The sequence below is a fragment of the Hemiscyllium ocellatum genome, chromosome 7 (assembly GCF_020745735.1).
Source record: "Hemiscyllium ocellatum isolate sHemOce1 chromosome 7, sHemOce1.pat.X.cur, whole genome shotgun sequence".
Lineage (NCBI taxonomy): Eukaryota > Metazoa > Chordata > Chondrichthyes > Orectolobiformes > Hemiscylliidae > Hemiscyllium > Hemiscyllium ocellatum.
The window spans coordinates 115,385,474-115,399,566 of NC_083407.1; the positions used below are offsets into that span (position 1 = coordinate 115,385,474).

Below are 14,093 nucleotides of genomic sequence, written 5' to 3' on the forward strand. Positions count from 1 at the left end.
CTGCTGTCTCGGATGACAGTCCCAATCCTGGATGCTTTTGCACCTCACCTCGTTTTACTGGCAGATGCCAATGTCAGTGAATGTAGAGCATGGTTGCCTCCAAAACAGGTAATATTTGCAACATTGATACTGGTTGCTGAACTCAATCATTCTGTGATCCTGTTTATCTTTCAATAGGTGATCCATAGTCAAAGTGCAAGCTAACGGTGCTCTAGTGTTTTTGTGAGTTAGCAAATTACCAATGTTACCGTCACCACCATTCTTGCTGCAGAACAGCGGTTAAACATGCTTGATCTAGTTAAGAAACAAAATGCCATTCTTCACCTCCCTTCCCTCTTGCTTGCTGCTTTCCTCCCCAATCTTCTCCTTTACACATGGTCCTCCCTCTTTCCCCCACCCCCTGGTCTTCCAGTGTGCTGCTTCCCTCCCTGATACTCTCACTCATCCTCTTCAGGACCTACGTAGCAGTAATGAGTTGTCAGAAAGAAAGCAGCAAACGTTGGGAAAGTGGTGAGCAGGAGGGATAGCAAACAGGATAAATGGTGAGAGGTGGCCAGCAGGAGGAACCAGGGAAGGAAGCAGCATGAGGGTCAGCAGAGGTGGAAATTTGGAAGCGAGAAATTATGTACATTTGAAAGGGTCAATACTGCAAGTTAGTCATTAACACTTGTTAAGAGGATTTTTGGGCCAGTTAGGTTCAAGATAGATTTTACATGTAAAAGTTACGGATCAGGGAAGTCACCCACGTCTCTCAGTGGAAAGTGATTTTCAAGCATGCTGTTTCTCAAGAACATGTTTTTTGACTCCTTTCAATTCATCTTCTAATTTCCACTTCAAATAAATCACATTTGTTATACAATGTCTGCTGTTTGTACTTCTCCAGATCAAAGAGATTCTCGGTGAGCCCACACTAGCTTCTTTCTATTGCCTCAATGTAGTTCCTCGATCTACTCTCTCTTCTTTAACTTCAGAATCACAGTACTGTTTGGTACAGATGGAGGCCATTCGGCCATTGTATCTGCACCAGTTCTCCAAATGAATATGGTGATTTAGTACCAGTCTCCAGCCTTTTCTCCACATCCTTGCACATTATTTCTATTCACAGATTCATTCAATGTTCTTTTGAATGCCTGAATCTATCACCACCACACTTCCAGGCAGTGTATTCGAAACCAGAGGATGTGGGGAAAAGGCGGGAAACCGATACTAACACACGATACTTATTTGGAGAGCTGACTGTGAGTAAAGTCTTTTTTTTCACCCTGCACTTGTTTCATTTGCAAATCACTTTATATCTGTTCATTCTTGATCTTTTCACAACTGGGAACAGTTTCAATCATTTATTCTATTCAATACCTAATGATTTTGGAAACTTTGATCGCAACTCCTCATAGCCTTCTCCTCTCTGGGAGAACAGTCCCAATTTCTTCAACCTATTCTCATAACCAGAGCCATTCTTGGAAAACTTTTCTGCACACACTCCATTATGTTCACAACCTCCCTACAGTGTGGCACCCAAATTGTACATAATATTCTACATGAGGTCTTACCAGAGCATTACACAAATTCAACATCACCTTCGTGTTCTCGTACTCTATGCCCCTATTAATAAGGCAAGTGTCTGCTATTACTTACTGCTCTCTCCATCTGTCCTACACCTTCACTGATTTGAGCACATGTATACCCAGGTTCTACCCACTGTCTGTCCAGTATGAGACACACACACACACACACACACACACACACACACACACACACACACACACACACACAGTACCTTATAAGCCTGTATGAGCATGTAAATCACGCCAGGTGACCCATGACACCAGTGAACTAGGTTATCCCTGGATTCACCAATACATGGAGGATAATTTCCTGATGAAAACTTGAGCTGGCAAACATAGTCCACACTGGGTTTCACCAGCTTGACAACTGTGTCTTGGTCAACTCCAAGTTCTGGCTAAAGAAGAAAACAAAAAAGAAAATTCTGTTGCCAAAATGACACACAAGATTAAAAACTGAATGTCAGCATGTACAATTCTGGACATGAGCAAAAATGGTTGGATGGTTGAATTTGAACCTGCTTAATAATTAAGTAAATAGTTACCAGGATAAACTTAAACAGGGATAACTCTTTCCAACAATCTCTTGAATTTTTTTAAGGAAGTAACTCACCAAAAGCATGACAGAAATTGCCCAGGCACAGCAAATCTTGAACATCCAAGACACACAAGCCAAAATTTCATGTGTGAAGCAAATAGACTTTGGCTGCAAGTTATGAGTTAATTGGAAAACAGAAGAGAACTTATGTCCAGGCAGAAACAGTACCAACTTCAGTGTAGTGCACAATGGTAAGATGTTGCGCTGGGAGTCCTTATCACTGACATTGGCCCTCACGAGGTCTCATGTCATCTGGTCAAACATGGGCAAGGAAATCTCCTGTTATTACTATGTATTGTCCTTCCGTGGTTGATCAGTGCTCCTCAGTGTTGAACTCAGCTTGGAGGAAGCACCAAGGGTGGCAACAGCACAAATGTACTCTGGGTGGAGAATGTCAACTTTCCTTACCAAATGCTGGTCCAGTCCTAGCAGACCTAGCTGCTCAACTGTGTATGAGGCAGGAGCTGAGTAAACCAACAAGAAGGAAAAACATCCTCACCAATCAGCCAGCTGCTAACACATCTGTCCATGACAGTATGGGTAAGAGTGACCATTACACAGGCCTTATGGAGTCAAAGTTATATATTCACACTGATAATATCCTCCATTGTGTTATGAGGCACTATTACCATGCTAAATGGGTCAGACTTTGAACAGATCAAGCAACTCAAGATTCTGTGAGCCATTGGCAGCCACAGACTTGTACTCCTGCACAATCTGCAACTGCACGACCTGGTACATTCCCCATTCTACTGACATTATTAAACTAGATTAACCCTGGCGCAATGTTGAGTGTAGAAGGGCATGCCAGGAGCAGTATTTGCCATATCTAAAATTGAAGTGTCAACCTGGTGAAGATAGAAACAGGGTTACTTGTATAACAAACAGCATAAACAAATGTTAGACAAGGCCAAGTGATTAGTCCAAGCTCTGCAGTCCTGCCATATCCAGTCATGAATAGCAGTGGATAAATAACAAATCACTGGGGGCGGTGGTCCCACTAACATTCCCATCCTCAAAAATGCAGGCCTCCAGCATCTTAGATGCCAGTCTTCAGGCACTTCACATAATATCAAGAAATAGTTGGAGGCACAGCATACTGCAAAGACTATTCTGTTCTAACAATATTCCAGCAACAATACTGAAGACTCGTGTTCCAGAACTTGCTACGTCAACCTGACAATGTGGAAAATTGTCCAGATAAGCCCTGTGTACAAAAATCGGGGCAAATCCAACCCGTCCAATTGCCGCCCCATCTGTCTACTCTTGATCATCAGTAAATTGATGGAAGGAATCATCAACTGTGCTATCAAACTATCAACGATAACTCTTTCACTGAAGCCCAGTTCAGGTTCTACCAGGGCTAGTCAACTCCTGACCTCATGACGGCTTTGTTTCAAACATGGACAAAAGAGCTGAATTCCAGAGGTAAGAAGAGAGTGGCTGCTCTGACATCAAAGTAGCATTTGACCGAGTATGGGCATCAAGGAACCCATGCAAAACTGGGTTCAATTGAAATCAGAGGGAAAACTCTCCAGCGGTTGTAGTCAAACCTGGCTGTTAGAGGTCAGTCATTTCAGTTGCAGGACATCCTTCAAGAGATCCTCAGGTTAGTGGCCAAGCCCCAACTATCTTCAGCTGCTTCAGTCACTTCCACTCCATTATAATGTGAGAAGTGGGGATATTCGCTGATGTTCAGCATCATTTGCAATTTCTCAGATACATGTACAAAAAGACCTGGACAATAACCAGGTCTGGATTAACGTATAGCAAGCAACTATCTCAACAAGAGAGAGTCTCACCATTGCCTCTTGACACTTAATGACATTATCATTGCTGAATACCCACTATCAACATCTTGGGGTTACCATTGACCAGAATTGCACTGGATAATTACATTGACTATAAGAGCAGGTTAGATGTTAGGAATCTGACAGTGAGTAACTCACCTGCAAGTTCCCCTCCAAGTCACTCACCATCCTGATTTGGAAATATATCACCAGTCCTTCACTGTCGCTAGGTCAAAATCCTGGAACTCCCTGCCTAATGTCATTGTGCGTTTAACGACAGGACAAGACTGCAGCAGTAAGTGAAGACAACTCATTATCACCTTTCTCAAGGATGGATAATAAATACAGGTCCAGCCAGTGAAACCCACATCCCATGAATAAACTTTCAAAACATCTAGAAATCCTGCTTTTTTAGTCATCCTTCTTAAAGTTAAATGTGCTATAAAGTTGTTTCTACTGCTACTAAAGAAAACCTGGGAAAATTTACTTCGTTTCTAGGTAACAGTCAGTCGACCACAAATTGGGATTTTTGATTGGTTCATTAAAGTTTTAGATGATTGGTGACCTTGGATTTCATTTCCAGCATACCACTCCAGTGCGCTCTGACAGGGTTTACTACTTGCATTTGTCGTTGAATAGCAGGTTAGAATATTTACATTAGAGATAGCTTGTACTGTATTGTCACATTTGGCTAAAAAGGAGAATAAACACAGAACCATGTTTTCGGCTTCACCAGAAGACAAAGATTTATATACTTACCTGCATCAGGAAATAATAGATTCCAGCTAAGCCATGAGCTGCTCCAACGTAATACTCCTGGTACCACTCATACATCAATGGACTTTTGGAGACACGTTTTCTGCTGCTTAACTTTTCACCAGAACTTATGACTGCATCACAAATCTGAAAGACAGAAGAAAAAAAATCACAGATTAGTGCAAAGAATACAAGTGATCAAGTAAAACATTGGGAAACATATCAGACAGAGGCTATTATTCACCTTCCATTGGTGATCTGGAGAAAAACTGGCAACATTTGGTCAAGGAAACAGCTTCCTTTAGATGGTGCATTAGATATCCATCAGGTGTCCTTCCACAGTATGTTCCATACATCTTGTTTTGTTTTGGGAGTTGATTCAGGTAGTAGCCCACCGGAAACTATTTTTGTCAACATTTCAGCTCAGTACTTTTGTCTGAATTCCACATGCCTCACCCCCACAAACTTTCTCTGTAATACCCAACTCTGTGATCAGCTGCCTCTGATCTCTTTTGCAGCCCTCCCACACCTTTGTACCACCCGTGGCAAGAACGTCAGCCTTATCCATCTAAACGCTGATGAGATCAGTTGTGATTGAATTGACAGGCAGAGCAAGATTGAGGGACTGAATGGCCTTCAGCTACTGTTTCATATGTTCATAATCTGCATGCAATTTCTTCCCTCAGCCTGCCTTTTTAGGACCCTCCCTGGAATCATAGAAATCAACAGCACAGAAAAAGCCCCTTGATCCATTACATCCGTGCTATTCAAAAACAAGCACCAACATATTCTAATCCCATTTTCCAGCCCTTGGCCCAGACCCTTGACTGCCTTGACATCACAACTGCACATCTAAATACTTCTGAAATGTTTATGTTGGTTTATGCTTCAACATTACAAGCAGTGAGTTCCAGATTCCCAAAACCGTCTGGGTGAAAAAGTCTTTTCTCACATCTCCTCAAAACCTCCTGCCCTCAACCTGAATTAGATGTGCCCTTGCCATTGATTCCCCCCACCATGGGGGAAACGTTCTTTCCTATTCTCATTTCCTATGCTAGAGTCACAGAGTAGTACAGCATGGAAACAGGCCCTTTGGCCCGAACTGGTCCATGGTGCCCACTCAGCTAATTGCAATTGCCCATATTTGGTCCATATCCCTCGAAGCCCTTCCCATCTATGTGCCTATCTAAATGTTTCTTAAAATGTTGCTATTGTACCTGTCTCATCCACTTTCTCTCGCAGCCCTTACTATGTACGCACTACTCTTTGCATCAAGACGTTGCCCCTCAGGTTCTTCAGAGGTTGGAACCCTCAAGACATTTTAGTTGCATATAATAAGTGTTTGAAATGCCATGGCATACAAGGCTGTGGGAAAATTGCTGAAAAATGGGATTCGAGTAGATGGATAGTTGATGACTGGTACGGACAAGATTGGCCAAAAGGTCTCTTCCCACGCTGTAAAAATTCTATGGCTCTCTAAGCCTCTAATTTGACTATATATGCTCTGCCTGACAGAGGATCCTGGTTTTTCTTTTATATTTATCTTTGCGTCACTACTGTGTATCTCATTCTCCTGTCAAATTAGTTCAAACCCCATCAACAGCGATAGTGGTGAGAAAATAGTGTGATAAATTACCTGTGGAATAGGATAACAAGCAAAGCTGGAGCTAGAGGTGGTGGAAGTGAGAATTGCCAACATCTGCCTTTTGAATATTGGTCTTCATCTTGGGAGTTTGGTGTTGCTGGCTAGGCTTGCATTCCTGATCCATAACAAAATGGGAAATTGCTAGAAAAGCTCAGCAGGTCTGGCAGTATCTGTGGAGAGAAATCAGAATTAACGTTTCAGTTGAGTGACCCTTCAGCAGAACAGTGCTGAGGAAGGGTCACTCAAATGAAACATTAAGTCTGATTTCTGTTCCAGCAAGTTCTATTTTGGTTTCTGATTTATAGTATCCACCGTTCTTTCAGTTTTTATTGCTGATCCACAATTGCCCTGACCATCAGGTGGTGAGCTGCCTTCTTGAACTGCTGCAGTCCCAGCGCTGCACACCCTGGGGCTGCCTGGGTATTAAGGATATTGTCCAATGGTAATGAATTAGAGAGGGAAAGGAATTTCCAATCAGGATGTAGGTGAACTGGTAGAGGTGAGTGGCAGTATCCATTTTAAATATCGGCAATCTTCTTTTCAACTATTACTTTTAACTTATTTGATATTCTGGCAACTTGACTGTTCATCATAGTTTTGTTTTAGTTTTTTTATTGGTAAGCATGAATACAAGTACTTATTAACAACTGTGGCCACAACATCCAGACAAGAAAACATTTCTCCCAACGAAACTATTACACACTCTGTCCCTTAATCACTGACTGGAATTCTCCACCGGTAGCTGTCTCAGGATGAAGTAGACTCTTTGTCTCACCATGGTCCATCTGGTCTTCAAAAGGAGATTGAACACATCTGCACGTTTTTAATAAGATCGTCTATCTTTACCGGATCAGATTTGAGTTCTTCCAGTACTGAATCTTTCATCAATACTTTTGATAAACTTTAGACTCAACCAGTTTGTCACACATCTGGCCAGACATCACCTTCCATCCTCTGTGGGCCAAAGGTCATCTAAACTTTCGCTACCCACTTTCTTAACTTGCACCAAGCTCCAGTTACCTATCACTGTTTAGAGACGTATAGGTTAAGCACCATCTGGATTTTTAAAATTATAATTTCAAAATTCTTTCAGCCTCCCCTCTTCTAATCTCTCTAACATCCTCCAGCATCATGAACTTCAAGATGTCTGCACATTTCCAAGTACTTGCTGAAATCCATATTTGGCAGATTATAAAACAATCAAACTTTTAAACATCTATGGCCACAGGACAACAAACTCTTCTTGCTTCTGTCAACAAACCTTCACGTATTTGGTATATAAGTTGATTTTTAATATCCAAAGGTTGGAGAACTGATAAATCTTCTGAAAAAGTATATCTAAGAAATATGGTCCAAACAATTGTTAGCCAAGAAAATTTTCAATTGAAGATTTTCAAACAGGTTATTATTGACCATCCATTACTTTGCAGAACAACGAATGAGGAATGCTTTATCAGTACTTTATCACAACAAAGAGAAGGTAACAATTTAAATAGCATTTAGAACATTAGACTTCAGATAAAAGCTAGATGCTTTTGCATTTATTAGTGGGCATTGTATGTTGAAATGAACTTGTGTGTAACATCAGAAAACAATGGTTACAGAAATTCAATTTTTAGAGATCTTATGAGGAAGGCAGAGATTTTTATTTACTTTTACATTTTTTACATTCAAATTAAAACAGAGAGACACTACCTGTTTCATGTACTGCAATGATATCTTTTCAGTGCCAAACTGATCATTCACAAATGATAATGCATATAGATAGCCCATCCGCCCATAGAGCATTTCATCTGGCAGTCTTGAATTCAGCTTCACTACAGATTGATGTAGTTGGAGAAGCCTGTAAGAAATATATTGTAGAAGCTAAAATATTTGCAAAATGAATTTGAAAACATTATGAATATTTGAAATGTAAATACAAAATCAAAAACAGTACTCCTCCTTTTGCTCTTCATGTCAGCATGATATGGACATTCTTTAACTATATATTCCATATTTCTTTCTAAAACTGTTGCTTTTTACCACAGAATCCCTATAGTGCAAACACAAGCCATTTGGCTCAACTGACCGTCCAAAGAATATCCCACGCAGACCCATCCCCCTACCCTATCCCTGCATTTCACAAAGCTAGATGATTCAAATGCACACCACAAGCACATACAAATTTTGAAAGCAGGGAGGTAAAGTCATATTTCTTTCTTAAAATTTGAAAGCATGAGAATAAAATGCCTTCCCCTTGGCTTAATGATGATGAGGAATGGGATCCTTGCCCAATAATACTATGGGTGTGGAGGCCAGTTGAAGCAACTGTACAATTATGAAATAACTTTGATTTGTTTGTGGGATAGAGTCAAAGTCCAAAGTTTGTTTGTTTCTTCATATGTTACTAAACATAATCGAACTGCTTTAGGGACTATGCATGTAAGTAAAGATATTTTATGAATAAAGTATAGTTTTGAAATTTAAAAAAAACTCAATTTCTTTTCCAGGTGAAAAGCACAAACTCAGCCTCTGTTCACTCTGCAGAACCTTTTCAAGTTTGGAGGAACTCACTGCTGCACTCTATAAGGTGATCTACTCACTGTAAACTCAGACAAGGGAATTTTTTATTTCTTGGTGGACCTTATATATTGAGAGTTGGGGGAGTGTGAAGGAACTACTTTTGACTGAGAATGATCCATTACTCTTTGCTCTAACAGGGCAAATGGTAGATTGTTCCAAATTGCACATGACTAAAAGAGCAATGACTGAGCAGGTAGTGTGTAGAAGACTGAAGGTAATGATGTTTCTCAGAAACCAAAGCCAGTTTTGACCCTTCATTAAATTAGAAAATTTTGAACCAATCACATGGCATCACTGCTATGAAAGATTAACCAAATCTACGCAACAGTTGTAACTGAATAGTCAATATGTGCAGAGATCAAAATAAGTTTCTTTTTAAAATTCCAGCCTTTAATTCATCAAAACCAATTCAGTGTGTACACTGGGTTAATATATAAACAACTTCCAATATAGACACAAGAACAAACAGATAATGGTGACGGCTAGAATGATCCCTACAATTGTTCACCATGGTCTCCAACAAAAAAAGAAACATTTTCATTATATTTCACGACAGTACCGTTCTCTTAAAATAAGTAGGACACTCCTGAGTAAATACATTAACAAATAAAGTCTAGTCAGAGTATTCTGCACAAAGTATATTTTGCTAATGCAAATATTTGTCACACTCAGAAGATTTTGTGATGACAAAAGTATTTCTAAGTACTCCTGTAGGTTCAAACCCACCCCGGGGAAGTTCTCAGGAGCAGCCAGATCAAATCCGTTGTGTGCGCAGAACAAACTTTGATCGCTGTTTGGGAGCAAGTCTTCTACTTAGCCTGTCTATTTATTCAAGGTTCCAATGAAGACATTTACCTAAAGCACATTTCTCTCACAAAGGAGAAAGAACAACTTCCATTTAAATTGAGCTCATTGTGTATAATATAGGGAGCGTTTTCTCTGGCACTGTGTAGGAGCAACATCAAACAAAACATAGTATTGAGTCACAACGGGAGAACATATGGCCAATGCTTGGTTAAAAATGTAGGTTTTAAGGAGCACCTACAAATGAAGGAATAGAAGTGGAGAACTATACCTTGGGAATTACAGCAATTAGCGTCAAAGCAGTTGAAGGCATAGTTGTCTAACATTGTATTGAAGAAATTGAGGGGGATAAATTTGAAAACAAGGATAAGAATTAAAAAAAAAACATTTCCAGATCAGAAGCCAAGCTGAACACAGGTGTTGCTGCTTGAGATTTGTTGTGGATTAGGATATAGAAACAAAGTTTGGGCTGAGTTAAAGTTTACAGAGGGTAAAAGATGGGAAACCTAGAGCTGAGGTAGATGAAGACCAATGCTGAAGCAATAAAGTGCAAAGGTAAGAGGCCAAAGCTGGAGCATCACAGAGATTTTCAAGCCAATTCTGTATCCAATTTGCCAGGTCCCTCTGGATTCCATGAAATCCAACCTTCCAGAGCAGCCTACCATGTGGAACCTTATCAAAGGCCTTACTGAAATCCATTTTTGCTACTTCTACTGACCTACCCTCATCAACCTTCCTAGTCACTTCAGCAAAGAACTTTAACAAATTTGTGAGTCATGATCTGCCACTCACAAAGCCACGCTGACTACTCCTAATCAAACCGTGTCTTTCCAAACGCATGTAGATCTTACCCCTCAGAATCTTCTCAAGTAACTTACTTGTCACAAATGTTAGCTTTACCAGTCTACAGTTTCCAGGGTTTTTTTTGCACCCCGTCTTGAATACTACAATATTCACTACCCTCCAGTCTTCCGGGACCTCACTTGAGGGTCACGATGATGCAAAAATATCAGCCAGATCACCCACAATTTCTTCTCTAGCCTCTTGCAGTGTTCTTGCACATATCAGGACCAGGAGATTTATCCATTCTAATACATCGAACACCTCCTTACTGTAATATGGACTGTCCCCAAGATATCACCACTAACTTCTCCAAGTTGCCAAGTCTCCATGTCTTTCGACACAGTAAACACAGACGAGAAATATTCATTGAGGACCTCATTCGTCTCCTGCGGTTCTACACATACATATAGGACAAGAGTTCGAGGACAGGACGATCTTACAGAGATTGGGCAAAGGAGAGCTTTGAAGAGATTTCAACTGCAGATGATGATTTTAAACCTACAATATTTGAATACTGACAGGGATGGCACAGATAAAGATAGAACAGTGTTTGTGAGGCTAGAGAGATAACCCACTCCAACAAAATCAAAGTATAATTAGGGCAAGTTGATTTTACTTACTGATTGATGTAAGTGTCTGATTCTTGAGTTCGTTGCAGCTTATGATGCACGACTGCAGCTATAGCCAGTGGGCCTGCATCACCACACAGGAAAGTGACTACACGTCCAGTGAGACATTTCAGACTCTTATTGATATACTGTAGAGCTTTCTGCAGGAAGGACTGATCTCCATAAATATTGTGTAGATGCAGATAAAGTAAAGCAATCCCTGATGGAAAACAAATGCATGGTTACAGACAAATGATACTGTTGGCTGAGCTGGTGAAAGACAGGAGTCAGGAACCCTTTTTTAATAAAGTAGCTATATGTTGTTTCAGATCACCCTTAATAACTTCTGCAAAGAAAAAAGATCTCGTTTGCATCATATCATACTCCCTTGGCCACCAAAAGATCACTCGCTCTAAGCAAGACTTGCGTGATGTACTAAAAGACAAAAATCTGTGAAGCTGCTGCAGTTTGGACATATCATCAATCCAGATTGACTGGAAATATTTGGAGCTGCCTTACTCCTTTTTTGCTTTTATGACTTGGCGATTCGTGAGATGCACTTACTGGGCCATCTTGGAATTACTATTTTTAAAATTACATGTTTATATGGTGTCTTCATGACCAGCACAAAGTTCATTGCATTTCACAATCAATAAATCCCTTTTTAAAGTGAAGTCACCCTTGTTAAGACAGCAAACGTAGTAACCAGTTTATACACAGCAAGCTCCCAGAAACTGCAATATGATCTTGGGTAGATTTGTTTGTTGGGTTGATTGATAAGCAAATGTAAGACATTAGGAATATCCTCACTGCTTTTGCTATGTCTTGTGTGTATGTGTACACGCAAGTGTGTGGGGGTGGTATGGAGGCAAACTGGTCTTTTATTTCATATGCCATTGAACAGTGCAGCACTGCACTGCTGTAGTAGTCTTGACTTTTTGCATAACTACTTGAACCTGAGAGTCAGGTGAGAATACTAACAACTGAACCCTGGCTGAAACTTACAGTTTTAAACGATTATAACTTTAATGTCGTGCCATAAAGGAAACGTTATGGCCTGCTGGAGTAGGCCAGCTGGAAGTTTGCAATCTGAAAGGTCATTCGATTGCTGTTATTTGTATTAATTGAGAACGTAATTGAGAATGTAATTAATTGAGAATGCAATGAGCTGTAATTTGAAGACTAGAACACAGAACCTGTACAAGACGGATGGTCAAATTGTTGTACTTCTACTTACCACTGAAACTATTCCTTAACAGCTGCTTGTGCTTGCAGCTCCTTCTGTCAGGTGATCTGCTATCACAGTTTGCCACATTTATCTGCTGTGCACCATCCTCACACAGCCACTGCAGTTCACCTGCCCTGCATTATCCTCACATCCTCTGCAGCCCACCTGCTCTTGCACACACATATCCACTGGAGTTTGTCAGCGATCTCTCTTTGACGTGTGTCATCCGACTAGGTCAGCTTTTATGCAGGATTTATATTTGAAAAACGTCTGTTGGCAGTGCATTGGCCACTGAGTCAAGTGTTCATGGATTCAAGGCAGATTCTTCAGTCCAGACTAACATTCGTACTGCACATTTTTGGGAGGAAGTGTTATCTTTAAGATGTTTCAGTTGGATGTAAGAGAACAATGCAATATTATTTTAAGAAGAGGGTGGCCTTGCCAATACTTGTTTCTCAACCAACATCTATAGTCATACAGCATAGAAGATGCCCATCAAGTCAGTGCTGACCAATGTACACTTTCGCACTTCCCAGTACTTGGCTCATAGCCTTGAATATTATGGCATTTCAAGTGGTCATCCACATATTTTTTTATATAGTCGAGAGATGTTGTGGCTCTACTGCCATTCCAGGTAGTGCATTTCAGACACTCATGACTCTCTGGTGAAAAACTCTTTCCTCAAAAAGCCTCCAAATCTCCTGCCCTTAACCTTGAAATTAAGACCCTTTGTAGTTGACCAACTAAGGGGAACTGTTGCTTTATATTAACCCAGTCCACGGCCCTCATAATCTTAGGCACCTCAATTACGACCTCAATCAGCCTTCTCTGCTCTGAAACTCGAGCTGATTCAATCTCTCTTCAGTAAGTGCAAAAATGTCGAACCCAGACAACATCCTTTTGAATATCTTCTGCATCCCTTCCAGTTCAATTCCATCCTTCCTATAGTAACGGCAACTAGATTTTACCATCATCTATCTTACTGCTGCTTTTGAGACCATTTTAGAGTCATTGAAACTTACAGCACAGAGAAAAGCTCTTCAGCCTATCATATCCACACCAGTCAAAAGCAACAATCTTAATCTAATCCCATTTTCCAGCATTTGGTCCATAGTCCTTGCATACCTTGGTGTCACATGTGTACATTTAAATAGTTCTTAAGCATTATGTGGGTTTATGCCTCTACTACCCTTACAGGCAGTGAGATTTCCTTCTCAAATTGGTTACTGGCAATTGGAACTACCATGTCTCCCAACAATTACAAATAAGCACACTTCAAAACAAACTGAAAGTAAAACTTGCTTAAATAACAGAGTTTGTTGAATTCTGTTTTCCAGCTGTTTCTGTAGATGTTTTATGCTTTTACTAAAAGATTTAGTCAAGGAGTCACATGTTATTACAACAATTATGGTCAGAAAGGATACTCAGTTGATAGGGCAAAGGGGTGGGTTAAAGTGTGTCTCTTTCAATGTGTCAGGAATAAGAATGATGAACTTACAGCATGGATCAGTACTTGGAATGACGATGCTATGGCCATAATGGATACATGGACTTCACAGTTGCTAGGGTTTAGATCTTTTAGAAAGAACAGGGAGCGGGTAAAGGAGGAAGGGGAGTAGCATTGTTAATTAAAGAGTGCATCACAGCTGCAGAAAAGGAGGTGGTTGAGGAAGGCTTGTTTACTAAGTCAGTAT

General features: G+C 40.4%; 1 protein-coding gene across 1 annotated transcript in view; it reads right to left on the reverse strand.

Annotated features, from left to right (window-relative positions):
- Positions 1-14,093, reverse strand: part of lancl1 (LanC antibiotic synthetase component C-like 1 (bacterial)) — a 42,114-nt gene that overhangs the window by 12,896 nt on the left and 15,125 nt on the right. Inside the window, exons 3-6 of the mRNA XM_060828109.1 lie at positions 11,184-11,391; positions 8,047-8,194; positions 4,710-4,853; positions 1,778-1,960 (exon numbers count right to left, since the gene is read on the reverse strand). Of these exons, the coding sequence (XP_060684092.1) occupies positions 1,778-1,960; positions 4,710-4,853; positions 8,047-8,194; positions 11,184-11,391 (683 nt within the window). The remainder of the gene's footprint in view (positions 1-1,777; positions 1,961-4,709; positions 4,854-8,046; positions 8,195-11,183; positions 11,392-14,093) is intronic.